General features: G+C 51.1%; 1 protein-coding gene across 1 annotated transcript in view; it reads left to right on the top strand.

The window, feature by feature from the left end:
- The window catches only part of LOC147725813 (sphingomyelin phosphodiesterase 5-like), a 112,706-nt gene extending 99,736 nt beyond the window's left edge, over positions 1 to 12,970 (top strand). Inside the window, exons 6-8 of the mRNA XM_086959991.1 lie at positions 3,279 to 3,342; positions 6,755 to 6,908; positions 12,484 to 12,970. Of these exons, the coding sequence (XP_086816117.1) occupies positions 3,279 to 3,342; positions 6,755 to 6,908; positions 12,484 to 12,585 (320 nt within the window). The 3' untranslated portion in view covers positions 12,586 to 12,970. The remainder of the gene's footprint in view (positions 1 to 3,278; positions 3,343 to 6,754; positions 6,909 to 12,483) is intronic.
- Positions 12,971 to 20,937: the final 7,967 nt, after the last annotated feature.

The raw sequence follows: 20,937 nt of genomic DNA, 5'->3' as shown, positions 1-20,937 counted from the left end.
TGTTGCGAGCTGTCTCCGTGTTGCGAGCTGTCTCCGTGTTGCGAGCTGTCTCCGTGTTGCGAGCTGTCTCCGTGTTGCGAGCTGTCTCCGTGTTGCGAGCGGTCTTCGTGTTGCGAGCGGTCTTCGTGTTGCGAGCTGTGTCCGTGTTGCGAGCCGTCTCCGTGTTGCGAGCCGTCTCCGTGTTGCGAGCCGTCTCCGTGTTGCGAGCCGTCTCCGTGTTGCGAGCCGTCTCCGTGTTGCGAGCCGTCTCCGTGTTGCGAGCTGTGTTCGTGTTGCGAGCCGTCTCCGTGTTGCGAGCCGTCTCCGTGTTGCGAGCTGTGTCCGTGTTGCGAGCCGTCTCCGTGTTGCGAGCCGTCTCCGTGTTGCGAGCCGTCTCCGTGTTGCGAGCCGTCTCCGTGTTGCGAGCCGTCTCCGTGTTGCGAGCTGTCTCCGTGTTGCGAGCGGTCTTCGTGTTGCGAGCGGTCTTCGTGTTGTGGGCCGTCTCGGTGTTGCGAGCTGTCTCGGTGTTGCGAGCTGTCTCGGTGTTGCGAGCTGTCTCGGTGTTGCGAGCTGTCTCCGTGTTGCGAGCTGTCTCCGTGTTGCGAGCTGTCTCCGTGTTGCGAGCTGTCTCCGTGTTGCGAGCTGTCTCCGTGTTGCGAGCTGTCTCGGTGTTGCGAGCTGTCTCCGTGTTGCGAGCTGTCTCCGTGTTGCGAGCCGTCTCCGTGTTGCGAGCCGTCTCCGTGTTGCGAGCCGTCTCCGTGTTGCGAGCCGTCTCCGTGTTGCGAGCCGTCTCCGTGTTGCGAGCCGTCTCCGTGTTGCGAGCCGTCTCCGTGTTGCGAGCCGTCTCCGTGTTGCGAGCCGTCTCCGTGTTGCGAGCCGTCTCCGTGTTGCGAGCCGTCTCCGTGTTGCGAGCCGTCTCCGTGTTGCGAGCCGTCTCCGTGTTGCGAGCCGTCTCTGTGTTGCGAGCCGTCTCTGTGTTGCGAGCCGTCTCTGTGTTGCGGGCCGTCTCTGTGTTGCGAGCCGTCTCTGTGTTGCGAGCCGTCTCCGTGTTGCGAGCCGTCTCCGTGTTGCGAGCCGTCTCCGTGTTGCGAGCCGTCTCCGTGTTGCGAGCCGTCTCCGTGTTGCGAGCCGTCTCCGTGTTGCGAGCCGTCTCCGTGTTGCGAGCCGTCTCCGTGTTGCGAGCCGTCTCCGTGTTGCGAGCCGTCTCCGTGTTGCGAGCCGTCTCCGTGTTGCGAGCCGTCTCCGTGTTGCGAGCCGTCTCCGTGTTGCGAGCCGTCTCCGTGTTGCGAGCCGTCTCCGTGTTGCGAGCCGTCTCCGTGTTGCGAGCCGTCTCTGTGTTGCGAGCCGTCTCTGTGTTGCGAGCCGTCTCTGTGTTGCGAGCCGTCTCTGTGTTGCGAGCCGTCTCTGTGTTGCGAGCCGTCTCTGTGTTGCGAGCCGTCTCTGTGTTGCGAGCCGTCTCTGTGTTGCGAGCCGTCTCCGTGTTGCGAGCCGTCTCCGTGTTGCGAGCCGTCTCCGTGTTGCGAGCCGTCTCCGTGTTGCGAGCCGTCTCCGTGTTGCGAGCCGTCTCTGTGTTGCGAGCCGTCTCCGTGTTGCGAGCCGTCTCCGTGTTGCGAGCCGTCTCCGTGTTGCGAGCCGTCTCCGTGTTGCGAGCCGTCTCCGTGTTGCGAGCCGTCTCTGTGTTGCGAGCCGTCTCCGTGTTGCGAGCCGTCTCTGTGTTGCGAGCCGTCTCCGTGTTGCGAGCCGTCTCCGTGTTGCGAGCCGTCTCCGTGTTGCGAGCCGTCTCCGTGTTGCGAGCCGTCTCTGTGTTGCGAGCCGTCTCCGTGTTGCGAGCCGTCTCCGTGTTGCGAGCCGTCTCCGTGTTGCGAGCCGTCTCCGTGTTGCGAGCCGTCTCCGTGTTGCGAGCCGTCTCCGTGTTGCGAGCCGTCTCCGTGTTGCGAGCCGTCTCCGTGTTGCGAGCCGTCTCCGTGTTGCGAGCTGTGTTCGTGTTGCGAGCCGTCTCCGTGTTGCGAGCCGTCTCCGTGTTGCGAGCTGTGTCCGTGTTGCGAGCCGTCTCCGTGTTGCGAGCCGTCTCCGTGTTGCGAGCCGTCTCCGTGTTGCGAGCCGTCTCCGTGTTGCGAGCCGTCTCCGTGTTGCGAGCTGTGTTCGTGTTGCGAGCCGTCTCCGTGTTGCGAGCCGTCTCCGTGTTGCGAGCTGTGTCCGTGTTGCGAGCCGTCTCCGTGTTGCGAGCCGTCTCCGTGTTGCGAGCCGTCTCCGTGTTGCGAGCCGTCTCTGTGTTGCGAGCCGTCTCCGTGTTGCGAGCCGTCTCCGTGTTGCGAGCCGTCTCCGTGTTGCGAGCCGTCTCCGTGTTGCGAGCTGTGTTCGTGTTGCGAGCCGTCTCCGTGTTGCGAGCCGTCTCCGTGTTGCGAGCTGTGTCCGTGTTGCGAGCCGTCTCCGTGTTGCGAGCCGTCTCCGTGTTGCGAGCCGTCTCCGTGTTGCGAGCCGTCTCCGTGTTGCGAGCTGTCTCCGTGTTGCGAGCCGTCTCCGTGTTGCGAGCCGTCTCCGTGTTGCGAGCCGTCTCCGTGTTGCGAGCCGTCTCCGTGTTGCGAGCCGTCTCCGTGTTGCGAGCCGTCTCCGTGTTGCGAGCCGTCTCCGTGTTGCGAGCCGTCTTCGTGCTGCGGGCCATTTTCGTGCTGCGCAGGGGCACTTCCATTTAGGACGTTCTTGGGAATTCAGTTTTTCTTCCCTTTACGATGAAGTGTTTTTGTAGGAGAGGTCTTTCGAGTACCAGGGTGCCGAAGGTTTTGGCTGCACTGCTGTGTTTTTTTGGGAGCCGGAGTGCTCACAGATTTTCTTACAATCAATACAGAGGTGGGAGTGGGAAGGACCACTGCAGAACTGTGTTCAGGCAATCATTCATTGGCTGTAACTTAGATTCTCTCAAGATTTTGTAAATGCAGAATGTCTTGCAATGTTTAATCGTCTCTATAAAATTATTGAAAACAAATGACACTGCTAGGTAAAAGCTGGAATAAATCAGAATATTCAGTTAATTGATGTTTGGTGCAGCTGCCTCGCAGTGGCTTAGTTGGTATCTCCGCAGGTGGTGAGGTCCTGGAGTAAGTTACTTCCATAACCACTACTTTGTAAATGTGATTATGAAATGCAGTTTACGAGGTTGTTGCGACAGCATTTATAAAGCATATCCTGCACAGATGAGTGTTCAGTGGTGCGCTCCACGTCACCACTGTAGTTGCTCAGTGAACTGTCCTCCTTTAACCCTGTGTCTCCTTAAGCAGTTTCTGTCTGTGGTTTCTACACAGGGACCCTGCTTCAGCAGCAGATGCTCTACGACGATGCGGTGTACTCTGCACAAAGCCTACAGCGGTGAGTATTTCACCAGTGTGCAGTGCACTCTTGAACCACAGGTATCCTGGTGTCTGAGGGGGCAGCTGCAGGCTCATGGGGGAGGTGGAGAGGCAGTGAGGACACTGAAGGCTGCTGGTCAGTGGTATGAGTGAGTGAGACCACGTGCTTGGGTCGGTGAGTGTTTCACCAGTGTGCAGTGCACTCTTGAACCACAAGTATCCTGGTGTCTGAGGGGGCAGCCGCAGGCTCACGGGGGAGGTGGAGGCTGAGAGGCAGTGAGGACACTGAAGGCTGCTGGTCAGTGGTATGAGTGAGTGAGACAACGTGCTTGGGTCGGTGAGTGTTTCACCAGTGTGCAGTGCACTCTTGAACCACAAGTATCCTGGTGTCTGAGGGGGCAGCCGCAGGCTCACGGGGGAGGTGGAGGCTGAGAGGCAGTGAGGACACTGAAGACTGCTGGTCAGTGGTATGAGTGAGTGAGACCACGTGCTTGGGTTGGTGAGTGTTTCACCAGTGTGCAGTGCACTCTTGAACCACAGGTATCCTGGTGTCTGAGGGGGCAGCCGCAGGCTCTCAGGAGGGAGGTGGGGAGGCAGTGAGGATGCTAAATGCTGCTGCCTGTTGGCCATGAAGCCACATGCATGGGTGGGTGAATGAGGGGACAGTCTCTTGCTGGGAGGACAGCCAGTTCTCGCAAACGATGCAGAGGTTAAGTCAGTTGAGAAGTTGGCTGGCATCCTCACTGTTTGTGAACTGTGTGAAGGCAATAACTTTAAGTTCATCTGAAATATGTGTGAAGTGTAAACATCTAAACTGAATGAAAAATGGCTAGCAGCATTGAACAAAAGTTGGAAAAATCTGTTAAGTGCAAATAAACTCTGAGTAAGAAATAAAAGTGTATAACATAATGTAAAGTAAGAATACAAAAGTAAAACTTTACCTCTGCCTACCTTTGGGCATCTACTGGACTCTGCGCACACTATACCTCACTTAGGCATAGTATATACAGTCGGCTTCCTACATGTATACACCAATGTTACCATCTTTAGGGGAGAAGCATATGCAACTTCGCACTGGTTAGCAGTGGTTAAGCCAACAAAAACAAGGTCGGGAAAGGGGTGGAGGAAGGCAAAAAGTTTGAGGTATCCTTCAGAGATGGCCATTTTCCACCAACTTCTTAGGACAGTGTGCGGGTCTGAGAAAGCATAAGTGTGTGTGGGTGGCTATAAATTACTATTCTAAATGGAGAATTTTGATTTGTGGATGAACCCATATCCATGACTCCGGTGGTAATATATTCCTTGGGGAGGTGAACAGCTAATAAGGGACCTCCAATAGAGTTGATATCTGATAGAGGGAGGCACTTTGTATCAAATGAGAAGAAGCAATGTTTCCATAACTATGGCAGAGAGCATAACACCTGCAGTCTTTATCATCCCCAAGGAAATGCTTTAGTGGAGAGAGCTAATGGGTTCGGTGGAAGAGGAGAGTGGATGTCAGAAGCGTGTTGCAAGTGCAATCAAGGAAGATCTGAGGACGATATAAGAGAAATTGTGGTATGATGAGAAGCAATTTGTGACGAAGTTGGATATGAATGTAGGTGATGAAGTCAGGGGCAAGTTACCTAATCAGATAAAAATCTAAGATATGAACGGTGCTGCACAAGAGAATGAAACCCGGATTCTAGAGGAAGTTTCTCAGGAACTATTTGTACGTGGTGGAGGCGTATAAGTAGTTGCCTTTTTTGGAGGTCACAATATGTGACCACTTCCCCTGCTACTACAGAAAAATATACAGTTTCCAATGTGTCTTGTCTCATAGGAGGTGTGTTGTGTCCGGTCTGTCTTGTGTCATAGGAGATGTGTCTGGCGTGTCTTGTCTCGTGGGAACTGTGTTGTATCCAGTGTGTCTTGTCGCGGAGGAGGTGTGTTGTTTCCGGTGTGTCTTGTCTCTTAGGTGGGGTGTTGTATCAGGTTTGTCTTGTCTTTTAGGTGGTATGTTGTGTCCGGTGTGTGTTGTCTTGTTTGAGGTGTGTTGTTTCCGGTGTGTCTTGTCTCTTAGGTGGGGTGTTGTATCTGGTTTGTCTTGTCTTTTAGGTGGTATGTTGTGTCCGGTGTGTCTTGTCTCGTAGGAGGTGTGTGGTTTCCAGTCTGTCTTGTGTCATAGGAGATGTGTCTGGCGTGTCTTGTCTCGTGGGAACTGTGTTGTATCCAGTGTGTCTTGTCCCATGGGTGGGGTTTTGTTTCTGATGTGTCATGTCTCATTGGAGATTTGTTGTTTCTGCTGTATCTTGTCTCATGAGAGGTTTATTGTGTTCAGTGAGTCTTGTCTTAAGGGCCTGGTCTTGTGCATCTGTCTGCAGTGCTTTCTATTACGAAGCGCGTGTTTTTACAATCCGAAGCTGTTTACCACTGCGGGCCCTTGATTCAGTGAGTGTTGGGGGCCGATTAGAAGCGAGCCAAGAAGTGGACTTTGGCTGAACATTTAGGATTCAGAATTAGCTTAGACAATTTCTGTTGTTTGTACATCATCTGAATACCGTGACTACTGAGACCCCTTTGTTTCCTACGGAGACATTTTGTCTCTTCTAGAACCCCTCTAGAACCTCTTTCTTTTTAATTTAGTATAATCTTTTTGTAATAACGTGTATTCCTTTTTACTAAATTAGGTTGTGAATTTTTAAGTTTGATTTCTTGATTTTATTGCTGCTTGGGTCCAACCAAAGTACTTTACAATCATTTTCTGTGATAGGAGCTCCAGCGACCCGTGGTAGCCCCAGAATATCTCACGCCCAGGGTCCTACACATACTGCTCACCCTTCAAATTAATGATATAGTCATACAGTTTACTATTAATGAAAACTGCACATGCAAGAGAGTTTGTCAAGGAAATAAAAGGATAAGAAAAGAGAAGGTGACAGATTTCAGAGACTGAAAGTGATGAAAATACAGGAGGGGGACGACCGTGGTATGGATTTGTTGAGGGAGGCACCTTTTGACTCTGATAACCATTACTAAAGGTTGTACGTTGGTTGCCACATATGGGTTGCTGTCCAACTTGATAAAAAGAACACCCTTAAGTATGGACAGAGGTCCTGTCTATACTGATCCTGGCCTGATGCAGAATTGATCCTGTTAATGAAAAGATACTCGTCCAAAGCTGGCTTCTAGCATCTCCTGGACTTTCACCGACACGGCCTGGGGTCCTTTCTCCACAGTGATGTCTTGGTTCTTGAAGTTGCATCCATTCTTCACTCTGCGGGCTCATGTCCAGGATCTCATGCGTTTACCTATAAAGTTGGATGCGAGCAGTAATGGCGGTGCAGGTCAAGCTTAACCAGTCTTGTGCCTCTGAACGATTGTGGTCGGACAGTTCCTTCCTATGGTGGCAATCCAGCTTGTCACACTTGTTTCTCCCTTTGGCTTCTTAGGACTCTGGAGAAGGAGGAGGGCAGGCGGAAGTATATTGCACACCCGATTAATCCTGATGGGACTCCAGACGACTCGGATGCTGGAGCCCCATGGACTGGACGGAGAATTGATTATATCCTGTACCGTGAAGGCTGCGGTTCGAGTCTAAAAACTGTGAGTATTGGGAGCCCAACGGAGCATCTCGTGAAGTAGATGAAATCGATAAAAGCCAAATATCAATGGAGATTGTAGAGGAGGGAACCATATGGGAAAATTTATGGAGCCCCTGCTAGCGGTCCCATAAATATATTGATACGTTCACGTGTTCCCAATCAGATCCATGTTGTGCCTCCTTCCAAATATCATCCCATACACCTCCTACTATATAAACCTAGTGGTTCTCTCACTGTTGCAATCCTATAGAATCACAGAGGCTTCTACAGGCCTCCTCATAAAGCCTCTCCATATACCGGCTCTCCCAGTAGTTTCCTAGTGTAGGCTGTCCCATACAAGCTCTTCAACATGTCTCATATTATAGAAGCACTGTCACATGTCTTCTCCTATAGAACACTTTTGGCTCGCTGCCATTTTGTTGTTGTGAATCCCAGCCCGTCCCCCCACCACGCACCCGCCTCCCAGCTGACCCTCCCTCGCCCCTCCCCTTCCACTATCCATTTATGACAGCTGCATTTGCGCGCAGCGGTCGCGCCCCATGCGCGCCGAAGGTGCGCCAAAGGTAAGCCCGTCTACGCCCGTCCGCGCCTGGACCGAGCCCAGCGCCAAACCCCCTGGCCCACGCAAATCCCACTCCACCCGCATAATATACGACGCCGCAGCGCTCCTAGCCGTTAACCCCGGCGCACTCCAAAACTGCTACCGAGCCGCCCCAGGACACACCCATGGACCCTTCGCCTGCCACTCCTGCAAGTTCAACTGCATCAGGAACCACACCAAATCCACAAACTCCAAACTGAACTCGGACACAAACCACCTAAAGTGCGTACTGCTCATCACCCGCTCAGTCCACAGACACTCCATCGAACTCTGGAACCTACTTGACACTACATCGCCGGACGTCGCCTTCCTTACAGAAACATGGATGAACGCCTCATCAGCCCCCGACATCGCCATAGCCATCCCGGACACCTACAAGATCATCCGAAAGGACCGCATCAACCAATCAGGAGGAGGCATCGCCATCGTCCATAAGAACACCATCCGCATCACGACCAGCTCCGACGACAACCTCACTACCGCCGAACACCTTCACTTCCAGATTCACACCGACCCCAAAACCACACTCAGAGGCACCCTTATCTACAGACCGCCAGGACCAGGCTCACAATTCAGTGAATTTGTTGTATAAAAAACAGGAGAAGACCCATAGACCTCGTTGGGATGGGTATAACGTGTAAGAAAAAACAATTCCCAACAGGATTTATGTCAAGACAGTTTCAATAATGTATGCAATTTGCATTACAAGAAAGGAAAACCAAGGAGTCAGTTGATTAAAGGCAGTATTATTCACCAAGGAACAAAAGAAAGGAATGGTCTTTCACATATCAATACAGTTAGAGACTGCACTGTACAGAGTGGATCATGTGACAACCACGTGACACTTGGTGCAAGGTGCTATATACAATTGACGAACGTGAAGGTGCAAGTGTTTAAAATAAACAGCGTAATCGACGCATTAGCCAAATTAATACATCAAATCATGGCTCCAAAGCAGCAAGTTATAGTCACTTAAAACAAAATTATTTATATAGGAGCACAGAACGTGATATGCGTCGTATAATTCAAGCTGTATAGTCGACGGCGTTTCGACCCCCTTTAGTCGGGATCGTCATCAGGACAGGGTTGTCGATGGAAAACAGTGAGTAATACCCAAGCATAAGGGCGAGGGTAGTTGAAGTCCGGTTAGTCGCTCATTAATCGATAGCTGATCGATGACTGGAGCTCGAGCCTTCACTGCTAGCAGCCTACCCGTCAGAAGAGCCCCATTTGCCTTCCGCTGTCCTGATCTATTCAGGCACAGCAAGTTTCGCGCGCTGACCTTAAAGTCATCGATCAGCTATCGATTAATGAGCGACTAACCGGAATTCAACTACCCTCGCCCTTATGCTTGGGTATTACTCACTGTTTTCCATCGACAACCCTGTCCTGATGACGATCCCGACTAAAGGGGGTCGAAATGCCGTCGACTATACAGCTTGAATTATACAACGCATATCACGTTCTGTGCTCCTATATAAATAATTTTGTTTTAAGTGACTATAACTTGCTGCTTTGGAGCCATGATTTGATGTATTAATTTGGCTAATGCGTCGATTACGCTGTTTATTTTAAACACTTGCACCTTCACGTTCGTCAATTGTATATAGCACCTTGCACCAAGTGTCACGTGGTTGTCACATGATCCACTCTGTACAGTGCTGTCTCTAACTGTATTGATATGTGAAAGACCATTCCTTTCTTTTGTTCCTTGGTGAATAATACTGCCTTTAATCAACTGACTCCTTGGTTTTCCTTTCTTGTAATGCACATTGCATACATTATTGAAACTGTCTTGACATAAATCCTGTTGGGAATTGTTTTTTCTTACACAATTCAGTGAAGACATCACCGACTTCATCAGCCCACATGCCCTCCCATCCGAGAACTACATTCTACTGGGAGACCTCAACTTCCACCTGGACAAAAAAAACGACAACAACACCACCACCCTCCTTGACAACCTCACCAATCTCGGACTCAAACAACTCGTTGACACCCCCACCCACTCGGCCGGACACACGCTTGACCCTATCTTCACCTCCAGCAAGTACATCTCCTTCGAACACACCACAGCCCTCCATTGGACGGACCACAGCTGCGTTCACTTCCACTACAAAAAATCCTCGACCCATAACCCTCCAAAACCAATTTCCAGAAGAAACTGGAACAAAATCACCACCGACCTGCTCTTCTCGTCGCTTCAACAAAACCCCCCCACCAATTCATCGGATCCTAACCAAGCAGCCACTAACCTCACACAATGGATCACCCACAGCGCAGACGAACTAGCACCCTTGAAAAACCACCTAATCAAGCAAGGCAAAAAAAAAGCCCCCTGGTTCAACGTTGACCTTAAGAAATTCAAGAAGCTCTGTCGGACTCTCGAGAAAACCTGGAGAAAAAACCCTACCACCGACAACCTGACCTCCCTCAAGAACGCCACCCGCAAACACCACCAACTCGTCCGATCCACCAAGAAATCAGCATTTAAGGATCGACTTGACAACAACGCCCAAAACAGCAAGGAACTTTTCAACATCGTCAAAGAATTCACTAGCCCTTCCGCAGGCACTAACGACATCACCCCCTCCCAAGACCTCTGCGACTCTCTATAATCATTCTTCCACAACAAAATCGGCAAAATACATAACAGCTTTCAAAACCAGTCTGAAGACCAACCCGCTCCACCCACCCCCGAACCAAAATTCCCCTCTAACAACCTTTGCGCCTGGAACCCAATCACCACTGAAGACACCATCCGTCTGATGAATTCCATCCACTCAGGATTGCCAACCGACCCTTGCCCCCACCACATCTTCAACAAAGCAGACTCCATCATCGCACCCCATCTCCGGGACGTCATCAACTGCTCCCTCAACACTGCTACCTTCCCGGAAAACTGGAAACATGCCGAACTCAGTCAGCGCCCTTCTGAAGAAACCCACGGCTGACCCAACTGAACTTAAGAACTACCGCCCCATCTCGCTCCTCCCTTTCCCCGCCAAAGTCATCGAGAAAGCCGTCAACAGTCAGCTCGCCACCTTCCTCAAATCCAACAAATCCCTCGACTCCTCTCAATCAGGCTTCCAAGCCAAACACAGCACCGAGACCGCCCTCATCGCAGCTACAGACGACATCCGAACACTACTGGACAACGGAGAAACAGTTGCTCTCATCTTACTTGACCTCTCCGCAGCCTTCGACACAGTCTGTCATAGCACCCTCATACAACGCCTCAGCAACATCGGTGTACAAGGAAAGGCATTGGACTGGATCACATCGTTCCTCACCGGAAGAACCCAGAGAGTTCGCCTCCCCCCTTTCAAATCAGAGGCCACCGAATTAATTTGCGGCGTACCACAAGGATCATCACTCAGCCCCACCCTCTTCAACGTATACATGAGTCCCCTCGCATCCATCGCGCGCCAACACAACCTCAACATCATCTCCTACGCAGACGACACCCAGCTGATCCTCTCCCTCACCAAAGACCCAAACACCGCCAAAACCAACTTACACGCAGGAATGAAAGAAGTAGCCGTATGGATGAAGAACAGTCGTCTAAAACTAAACTCGGACAAAACAGAAGTCCTCATCTTAGGATCTTCCCCCTCTGCCTGGGACGACTCATGGTGGCCATCGGCCCTCGGAACCGCACCCACACCTACAGACCACGCACGTAACCTGGGCTTCATCCTGGACTCCTCCCTCTCGATGACCAGACAAGTCAGCGCCGTCTCATCATCCTGCTTCAACATCCTACGAATGCTCAAAAAGATCTTCCTTTGGATCCCCACCGAAACAAAAAGACAGGCACCCACGCACTGGTCACAAGCCGATTGGATTACGGAAACACCCTTCACGCCGGAACCACAGCCAAACTACAGAAAAAACTCCAACGCATCCAAAACGCCTCAGCCAGACTCATTTTAAACATCCCTCGGCAAGCCCACATCTCCAACCACCTGAAAGACCTCCATTGGCTCCCTGTCAACAAGAGAATAACGTTCCATCTCCTCACCCACGCACACAAAGCCCTATACGACCTGGGACCGGAATGCCTCAACACGCGCCTATCCTTCTACACCCCCTCCCGCCAACAACAATCATCCAATCAAGCCCTCGCCACTATTCCCCACATCCACAGATCCACCATGGGGGGAAGATCCTTCTCCTACTTAGCGGCTAAAACCTGGAATTCTCTCCCCGTCCACCTCCGCCTCACTCAGAACCACCTCTTTCAGAAAGCAACTAAAAACCTGGATATTCGATAAGTAAATCACCACCCTCCCTCAAGCGCCTTGAGACCCTCTGGGAGTGCGCTATACAAATTTTGGAACTTGAACTGTCACATGTATTCTCCTATAGAACACTGTTGCATGTCTTCCCCTATAGAACACTGTCGCATGTCTCCTCCTATTGAAGGTCTTCCTCATGCCTTCCTATAGAAGGTTCCCATCCATGTCTGTTCCTATAGAGGTTCTCACACTTCTCCTATAGAATCACCGTCACTTGTTTCCTCCTATAGACTGTCTTCATGTCTCCTCCTAAAGAAGGGCCCCTCCATGTCTCATCCTTTACAGGCCTTCACACTTCTCCTTCTATAGAAGCTCTGTCACATGTCGGTGCCATGTCTCCTCCTCTTGCGGCTCTTCCATGTCTCTGCCTATAGTCTCTCTCATTCTTTCTTTTAATGCCATTGCAGCTGCCACTTCTTTCTGCCCCTCTCCTCCACATCATTTCTGTCTTCTGCCCTCTCACCTGCCTGACCTGGTGCCTTCTGCCCTCTCACCTGCCTGACCTGGTGTCTTCTGCCTCTCTTCATCTCTAGATCTGGGCCCGCTCTGCCATTTTAATCTGCATGGGTCTGCCTTCTCCTCCCATTTCCTCCCAGGCCCTTCCTTCTCTGCTTCAAAGGCGCCTTTCACCAGCTGTCTCCCAGTGTCATCCTTGCCCTCTTTGTCTCTTCCAGGAGGTGCAGAAGTTCACCTTCATCACCCACCTGGCTGGACTTACCGACCACCTGGCAGTGGCTCTTCGGCTGCTTGTGACGTTTCCATCCGAAGACCTCTAGGAGCCTTCAGCAGGACATTGTCTGTAGCTCTGCAGCCTCGCCCCGAGGAGGGACATGGGACAAGGGGAGGGCGAGAAGCCAGTGAGGAACCGGGTCCACAGGGTCCACCCCAAGCTTGGATGCAATGGGGTCACTTCATGCACATGGCCCCTGGTGCCCCTGGCCAGTGGCTGTGTGATGGGCAGTGCCGTTGAAGAAGGCGCAGACTGCGCCCCTGGTGCCGGTAGCGAAGGCACCAGGACTGACTTTGGGATCCACTGTAAGACATTCCGTTGGGTGTCGGGTATAGGGCCGTACCGTGTCTGTGACGAGATGAAGGCCGTGCACACTGTGCCCTGTTTGGGGGCTGCCACTGGCATTATACTATAAAGGTAATTGAGGGTCATTTGCATCTCCTGGTGTGTCTCAGTCTCTTCTAATAACCAGCTGCACAGACATGGTTTGGGGGTGACCATACACCCCTCCTCCCCCTTGCCCCGCATAGGGAATGAAACAAAAAGATGCAATGACAAGGTGTGCATGAGACCAGAGCCACCCAGGCATAGGGAACAAAGAGCCGCAGTGACAAGGTGTGCAGGAGAAAAGACCCACCCAGGCATAGGGAACAAAGAGCCGCAGTGACAAGGTGTGCAATAGACCAGACCCACCCAGGTATAGGGAACAAAGAGCTTAGTGACAAGGTGTGCAGGAGAACAGACCCTCCCAGGCATAGGGAACAAAGAGCTGCAGTGACAAGGTATGAAGGAGACCAGACCCTCCCAGGCATAGGGAACAAAGAGCTGAAGTGACAAGGTATGCAGGAGACCTGACCCACCCAGGCATAGGGAACAAAGAGCTGCAGTGACAAGGTATGCAGGAGAACAGACCCTCCCAGGCATAGGGAACAAAGAGCTGCAGTGACAAGGTGTGCAGGAGACCAGACCCTCCCAGGCATAGGGAACAAAGAGATGCAGTGATGAGGTGTGCAGGAGACCAGACCAACCGAGGCATAGGGAACAAAGAGCTGCAGTGACAAGGTATGCAGGAGACTAGACCCCCCCAGGCCTAGGGAGCAAAGAGCTGCGGTGACAAGGTACGCAGGAGAACAGACCCACACAGGCATAGGGAACAAAGAGCTTAGTGACAAGGTGTGCAGGAGACCAGACACACCCAGGCATAGGGAACAAAGAGCTACGGTGATGAGGTGTGCAGGAGACCAGAGCCACCCCGGCATAGGGTCAAAGAACTGCGGTGACAAGGTGTGCAGGAGAACATACCCCCCCAGGCATAGGGAACAAAGAGCTGCGGTGACAAGGTATGCAGGAGAACAGACCCTTCCAGGCATAGGGAACAAAGAGCAGCAGTGACAAGGTATGCAGGAGAACAGACCTTTCCAGGCATAGGGAACAAAGAGCTGCAGTGACAAGGTGTGCAGGAGACAAGACCCTCCCAGGCATAATGAACAAAGAGCTGAAGTGACAAGGTATGCAGGAGAACAGACCCACCCAGGCATAGGGAACAAAGAGCTGCGGCAACAAGGTATGCAGGAGAACAGACCCATCCAGGCATAGGGAACAAAGAGCTGCGGCGACAAGGTATGCAGGAGACAAGACCCTCCCAGGCATAGGGAACAAAGAGCTGCAGTGATGAGGTATGCAGGAGACCAGACCCACCCAGGCATAGAGAACAAAGAGCTACGGTGGCAAGGTGTGAAGTAGACCAGACCCCCCCCCCAGGCATAGGGAACAAAGAGCTGCAGTGACAAGGTATGCAGGAGACCAGACCCTCCCAGGCATAGGAAACAAAGAGCTACGGTGATGAGGTGTACAGGAGACCAGACCCTTCGAGGCATAGGGAACAAAGAGCTGCGGTGATGAGGTGTGCAGGAACCCTCCCCTCCCGGTGTGTGGAACATGGATCCTCACTGACACAGTGTGCAGGAGGCCAGACCCACCCAGGCATAGAGAGCCATCTCATTTAAGATTCTATGCCCTCCAAATCCATCCAAAACATCACCAAATAAAATATAAGCACAGTTCCTGGAACCGTTTTGTACTCTCTCTTCACTGATGAATATCAAAGTAAGCATCATGGGATTTTCAAGATAGACCTCATCTTCTTCACTCACAGCACCACATCAGGCTCTGACCTTTTCCAGAGTGATCTTGCGTTGCGTCATTATCTACTTTGTTTACCACTGCAAACTTAAAATTGCTCCCTCCTCTCTTTCCAATGGATCAATAACCAATTTTATATAAAACAATGGAAACATAATGGTTCAGTCCACCGATGCATGTCTATCAACACTACTGCAAGTGTTTTCCGCTGCTCCTCCCGACACACCTCTCGACTCCACACTCATTGCTCAGGCGCGCTCTTAAAGGCTGCATACCTCTACTCTCTCAATAATTCCCACTTAGGGATCATGAGTCCACCCCCCCATTGGGCACAATTACTTAGGAGCACTGGTATCCCATCCCTCATGTTCCAATCTGGAAGAACTCAGAACTTGACTTCTCCCACCAGCCAGAACTCACTGGTACACCCCTGGCACACAGACCAACCCCTCGTCTAAATCTATACCTTCAACCTCCTTCTTCAACCCTCCTTCACCTGATCTAATACATACCATACCATACGACCACCAGGACAGCTCTATGCCCCCCATGCTATGTTTGTATCTATGCAAAATACACACATGCAGAACAAGTCAAAACATTCATCCCCAGTCAAGAGGTCTGGGTTAAATCCATTGTTCTTTTGCACACCATGCCAGCCCAGTTTAGACCTGGCCATATGCCAATCAGTCTTGACCCTGTGCCTCATGTGAATAGATCAGCCTGAACTGCCAAGCCAGGTCCTCCCTGAAACGGAAACCTGAATCCTAGGACCGCTTTCGGGGTTTCACCCCTCTTCAGCCAGGGTAGCTTGATTCCAGTGGCACAGTGAGCCAGGACCCATGTCTGGGCATACCTGGCACACTAAGGGCGAGAAAGCAAAAGACACACAATTGATGGACAGAATGCAGAACAAATCAAAACATTCACCCCCAGTCAAGAGATCTGGGTTAAATCCATTGTTCTTTTGCTCACCAAGCCACCCCAGTTTGACCTGGTGTTAGACCTGGCACCATTAGCGTGGGTCTCCCTTCCATTTTTGCTGTTGCCTCATGTGTTTTTGCTGGTGTTAGATGCTTTGGACACTGTTCCACTGCTGTCCAGTGCCGCAGTGCAAGTGCTCCCTATTGTAATTTGATGTATTAATCAGTGGTTCCATGCTTGGCTATTTGGTTTTCTTGTCAGACCCTAGTCTAGTGCACTGAGTGTGCCCGGGGTGTGTAAATCCAAATGCTGCTGCTTGGCCTGCAGCACTGGTTGTGCCACCCACAGAAGCAGCCTTTTTAAAATGTGTCTAAGGTCTGCCATTGCAGAGCCTGTGTGCAGTCTGGTACTGTCATGCTGACTGGGCAAGTGCACCCACGTGCCAATCCCAGAACCTTCCCTTTTCTTCATACCATTCACCCCTATGGTAGGCCCAAGAGCAGGGTGCATTGTAAGTGTAAGGTAGGACAAGCCCTGGTGTGGGTGGCATGTCCTAATAGTGAATTACAGCCATTTTCGGTTTTCACTATTGCAAGGCTACCTGTTCTCCATAGGCCAGAATGGGCTATTAGATTACCTGTTTATAATCCTAACTGTCTCAGAGAACATGGTAGAAATTTGAGTTTAGCATGCCTTAACTCAGAATGATAAAATACATATTTTAGTGAAGTTGGTTATAACATTCTGTGTTTGCAAAGTAGGTATTTGCTTGTCTAACCATTCAAACCTGCCTCTGTTAGGTTGTGTATTCCTAGGTCTGGTTTTGTGAGTGACAGGGCTGGGGATTCCGAGAGACAGGCTGAGTCACCCAGTGGTGAATAGAGAGATCTGCATCTAGATGGGAGGGAGGAGCACCTGAACCTTGAATAGGGCTGTGCCTGCCTTCCACAATGTTGTCTCCTCCACCTGGGGAGTGGCTGATGTCTCTGCCCTGCACACTGAAAGAAGAGAAGGAGTCCTGTAAACAAAGTGCTCCAGGACTGTACTTGCCTTCCACAATGCTGGCTCCACCTCCTGTTGGGCGTCTGATGTGCCTGCCCTGCAATGTGAAAGGAAAGGAGAAGTCTGGTAAACAGAGTGCTTCAGAACTGGTTTGTACTGGGCAAAGGCCGCCCTCCCCTCAGAGAACAAAGGATTTTGGGGTATAAATATTGGGACCCTGATCCCATGAAATTAAGTCACATTTGGACTACAAGGAAAAACCTTTACTGAGGAGAGGAACCTGAAGAAACTGAGGAGAGACTATTCCCAAGCTGAAGTGCTGCTTGGGGGATTGGCCTGCAGTGGTTACCTTACTGCCAAAGGAAGGAGAAAGAAACTTTGTGTTCTTTACTTTCAACTTGTGAAGGATCTCCAAGGGCTTGGAAAAGAGCTTGCCTCCTGCTGAAGTCTCAGGGACAACAGACTTCACCCCCAGCTCCCCAGAGTTCTTGTGGAAGTGCCTGGTGCTGTTTTGGGTCTTCTGAGGAACTGCGTATCTAAAGGAGCTGGAAGCGCGACTCAACGAGAAGAAGCGTGTCGCCATCGCTGTGCCTGCCATTGCAACTCCGAAGGAGGGTGTCGTGCTGGAACTGTCGCATTGCACCCCATCGGAGAGAAGAGTGCTGCAACAAAGAGGAAGGGTGTCGCCATCACTGCTGCTGCCGTCGCAGCTCTGAAGGAGGGTGTCGCCGCTGTAGCTGTCACATTGCACTGCATCAGGAGAAGAATCTCGCAACGAGGTCGGAGCGTGTCGCCGTCGCTGTGCCTGCCGTCGCTACTCCGAAAGAGGGTGTTGCCGCTGAAACTGTCGCACTGTACCGCATCGAAGAAGAGCACCTCGCATCCCCGAGAAGCGCGCCGCTGTCGGAGCTGTTGCCGTCACATCATAGATGTCGCTGCCATAGTTGTCGCATTATGCGGAAACTTCACGCTTCGTGGGAGAAGAGTGTCGCTGCTGGAGCTGCTGCCGTCGCATCGCGGAAGAAGGGTGTCGCCACTGCAGTCCACGCATCAAACTGAGACCTTCTCGCACCCCCGAGAAGCGTGTCGCATCTGGAAGATCTTCTCGTCTTTATTTCTTTGCACCTGAACTTTTCGCATTTCCCTCGCTGCGACATTGCTTGTCGTGGAAGCGCAACGCAAACTAAGGTACATTGACCCAAAGTGTCGCATCTAAGAACTGAACAAAACTAAGCTTAATCTACCATCTCAAAGTAACAGTATTGTGTATATTTTTGTCGTTTATGGTCTTGTGGTAACTCTATATAAAGTATACTAATTTTTGATATAAAAACCTTGTGTGGTGTCCATCTGTAGTGTTGTCACTGGGCTACTGTGTGTGGTCACAAATGCTTAACTTACAACACCTCTAAGATAAGCCTGGCTGCTCATGCCAAGCTACCAAGGGGGTGAGCAGGGGTTATTTTAGGAGTGTAATCCCCTTATCCTGACTAGAAGAGGGGGTCCCTATTTGTCACAAGTACCTATCTGTGTCAACTAGAGACCCCCAAATCTAACACCTGCCATAAGCAAATCAGTCTTGACCCTGTGCCTCATGTTTTTGTACATGTTTGTATCTATGAGCATGAACAGCCGCTATTGCCGCTCACCCTCATAACATCCACATACCCCTCACTGAGTCCCACTGCAGTCCCTCTGATCTCCGGTAGTATACACCATCTCAAGTTACAATATCTTCCTACAACACCATACACCCTTCTCTGCCACGATATACCACACAAGGCGATTGTGAGAAGTTGGCCTGATATATGATGCTCACTTGTTCTAGTGATCACCTTGTATCAGCCCAAACAACCCTTATGGTGATTGGTTGTAAAGTCAACCTTTATAGACCAGCTATCCTAATGGTCGCATTGGACAAAGCAGTCTTAGGCTAAACTCTTTTGGCATGTGAAGCCAGCTGTTTTACCACATATAACCCCTTGAATACCAAGTGAAAGGACACCACACAGGTAGTTATGAAAATAAACAATATATTTATTAACTAACATACACCTCTGAACTCTTTATGTGATCAGAGGGCTAAGCACATGACAATCTCTTAGGAAAAATACGTTTAAGTTGCACAAATTACAATGGTGCCCTAGGGGCACGACAAACCATATACTAAGTAAGTGGAATGTGAAAGTCGATAAAAGGAATGGAGCTGTCTAGAGGCTGTAGGACCGCTGGGACCACGCTACACTAACTCTAGGTAAGTAATAGGAGGCCCACGGAACGCGTGTGCAGAGTGTGAACTCACACGCGAGATGCGTAACAGTGTCTATGGACAGTACAGTTCAAGTAAAAGGTGAGTACGGATAATCCTGACTATGTAGTACTAAAACGACTGTGGAACTGGACACTAGTAGAGTCAATGTACCCTTGAGCACCGAAATGCTCGTATTACCTCACCCACAGGCTGTGGGTGCATAGGTGCGAAGTCGTGTTGGGTTCCGGCATTGAAGTCTATGGAGCCTGGACGAAAAGATGCTGCAGGCGGTCAGGAGGAAGATGTCTGGTGTGATCCAAGGGTGGATCAGTGAAGAGAAGAACCTGAAAGCAGAGGAGACAGTGTTCAAAGTCACTAGCCAGTGACTGGAGTGGAACCAGGAGTGGAACCAGATGTCGTCGTCGCGATCAGGTGAGAGTGGACGCTTGTCTCTGCAGCCACGTGGACCAGGTGGTGTCTTCAACGACCAGGATAAAGGCACGAGCTGTCTCACGCAGGCTCTCGCTGTCGGCGGTGTCGGATCCGGATTTGGAGTCAACAGGTCTTGGCAAAGGCAACCCACGCGGTGAGTGGAAACGGCGTCTGGTGCAGACCAGGAGGGTCCGGGGTGCTCCTCTTTTGGAAGGGAGCAAGGGCCATTCTGGAGCAACCAGACCAGCAGTGAAGATTTCAAGGTTCGTCGTCTAGGAGGTCACTAACCAGCCGGCAACTGACCAGACAACGCGTCGAGCAGCAAACAGGCAGAAGGGCCCCACGCAGATCTCGTGGATGCTGGAGGGCTGGTCTTCGGTGCATGAGCTGCTCGGGGTCGGGGCATCTCAGTCCCCAAAGCACTTGGAAGAGGTTACCTCAGAAGTTGTGCTGGAGCAAAGTGCTGCTTCTTTCAATATGGCCGGTCCCACGTGTCTCGTCGCACCCACGGATCTCAGCTGTGCTGCAGATGTAGGTAGAGGTCGGAGAGGTCTGGGAATCCGGGTCTCGTTGGGCTCTGAAGTCTGGATCCTTGCAGGAAGACGACAAAGGGAAGCCGCGGTCTGATGATGGTGCCTGCTTGTGCAGGGTGGACACTCCTTGCCCACAAGGGAGATTTCTTCAGTCTTCTGTGGAGCAGAACGTCGAAGTCCAGAGTTTCTTCTTGTAAAGTTGTTCAGGATAATCTAATTTGGAATGGGACCAGCTCCTACCTTTATCAGGCTAAGGGCTGTACTACGACTAGGTCCCTCCTCTGGGTGGGACCAGGAAGGGGGGTGGTTACACCCCCTATCCTTTGTCCGGTCTTGCGCCAGAGCTGGGGCTGGAGAGCCCCAGGAACTGGTTTAGACCGGTGTATGCACAGTGTTAGAAATGGGATCCCTGGCTAGCCAGGGCTTGTGCCAAAGTCAGTCAGAGACCCCCACTCCTAAGTCAGGGCAAGGGAGTTGCACACCAAGATATCCCCTGCTCACCCTCTAGGTAACGTGGCGCGAGCAGCAAGGCTAAACTTGGAGGCTATGTGAGTTAAGTATTTGCGCACGCACCCCAGCAACAACACCCAAGGCCCACCACAAAGGAAACTCCACACAAGGTTATATATAAAAATAGCCTTTGTATTACACCAAAACACATTAGATAAAAACGCACACTTTACAATGTGCCAATAGGCACGGGCAGAATATACAGGGGATATGTACAAGACAGGGCCACATGGACCACTGTTAGGAATTAGCACTTTTTGAACTTAGCACTAGGTAGAATTAGCACTTAGTACATAGAATATAAATCACTGTAGCACAAAATAGAACATAAAGCACACAACCAGTAATCACTGGTAACCGGTAAGTACCACCTACGCAACCCTAACCACCTTAGGAACAGGTCCGGCAGGGAACCGGGACCTCACTAGCACCACCTGTACTAGCAAGAACAACCTCCTAAGTATCACAATACCTGTAGGGGTAGAAGCACATAACACATGATGCATAACATATATTCAGAGGTGTAAGGAATAAGGCACATGATGCATCTACAACACATTCAGAGGTGCAGCACAGGAGAACACATGATGCATAAACACACATT

The sequence above is a fragment of the Lissotriton vulgaris genome, chromosome 3_1, assembly GCF_964263255.1.
Source record: "Lissotriton vulgaris chromosome 3_1, aLisVul1.2, whole genome shotgun sequence".
In the NCBI taxonomy this organism is placed as follows: Eukaryota; Metazoa; Chordata; class Amphibia; order Caudata; family Salamandridae; genus Lissotriton; species Lissotriton vulgaris.
Note: the sequence above shows the minus strand (reverse complement) of the source record. Positions and strands in the feature narration are given on the sequence as shown.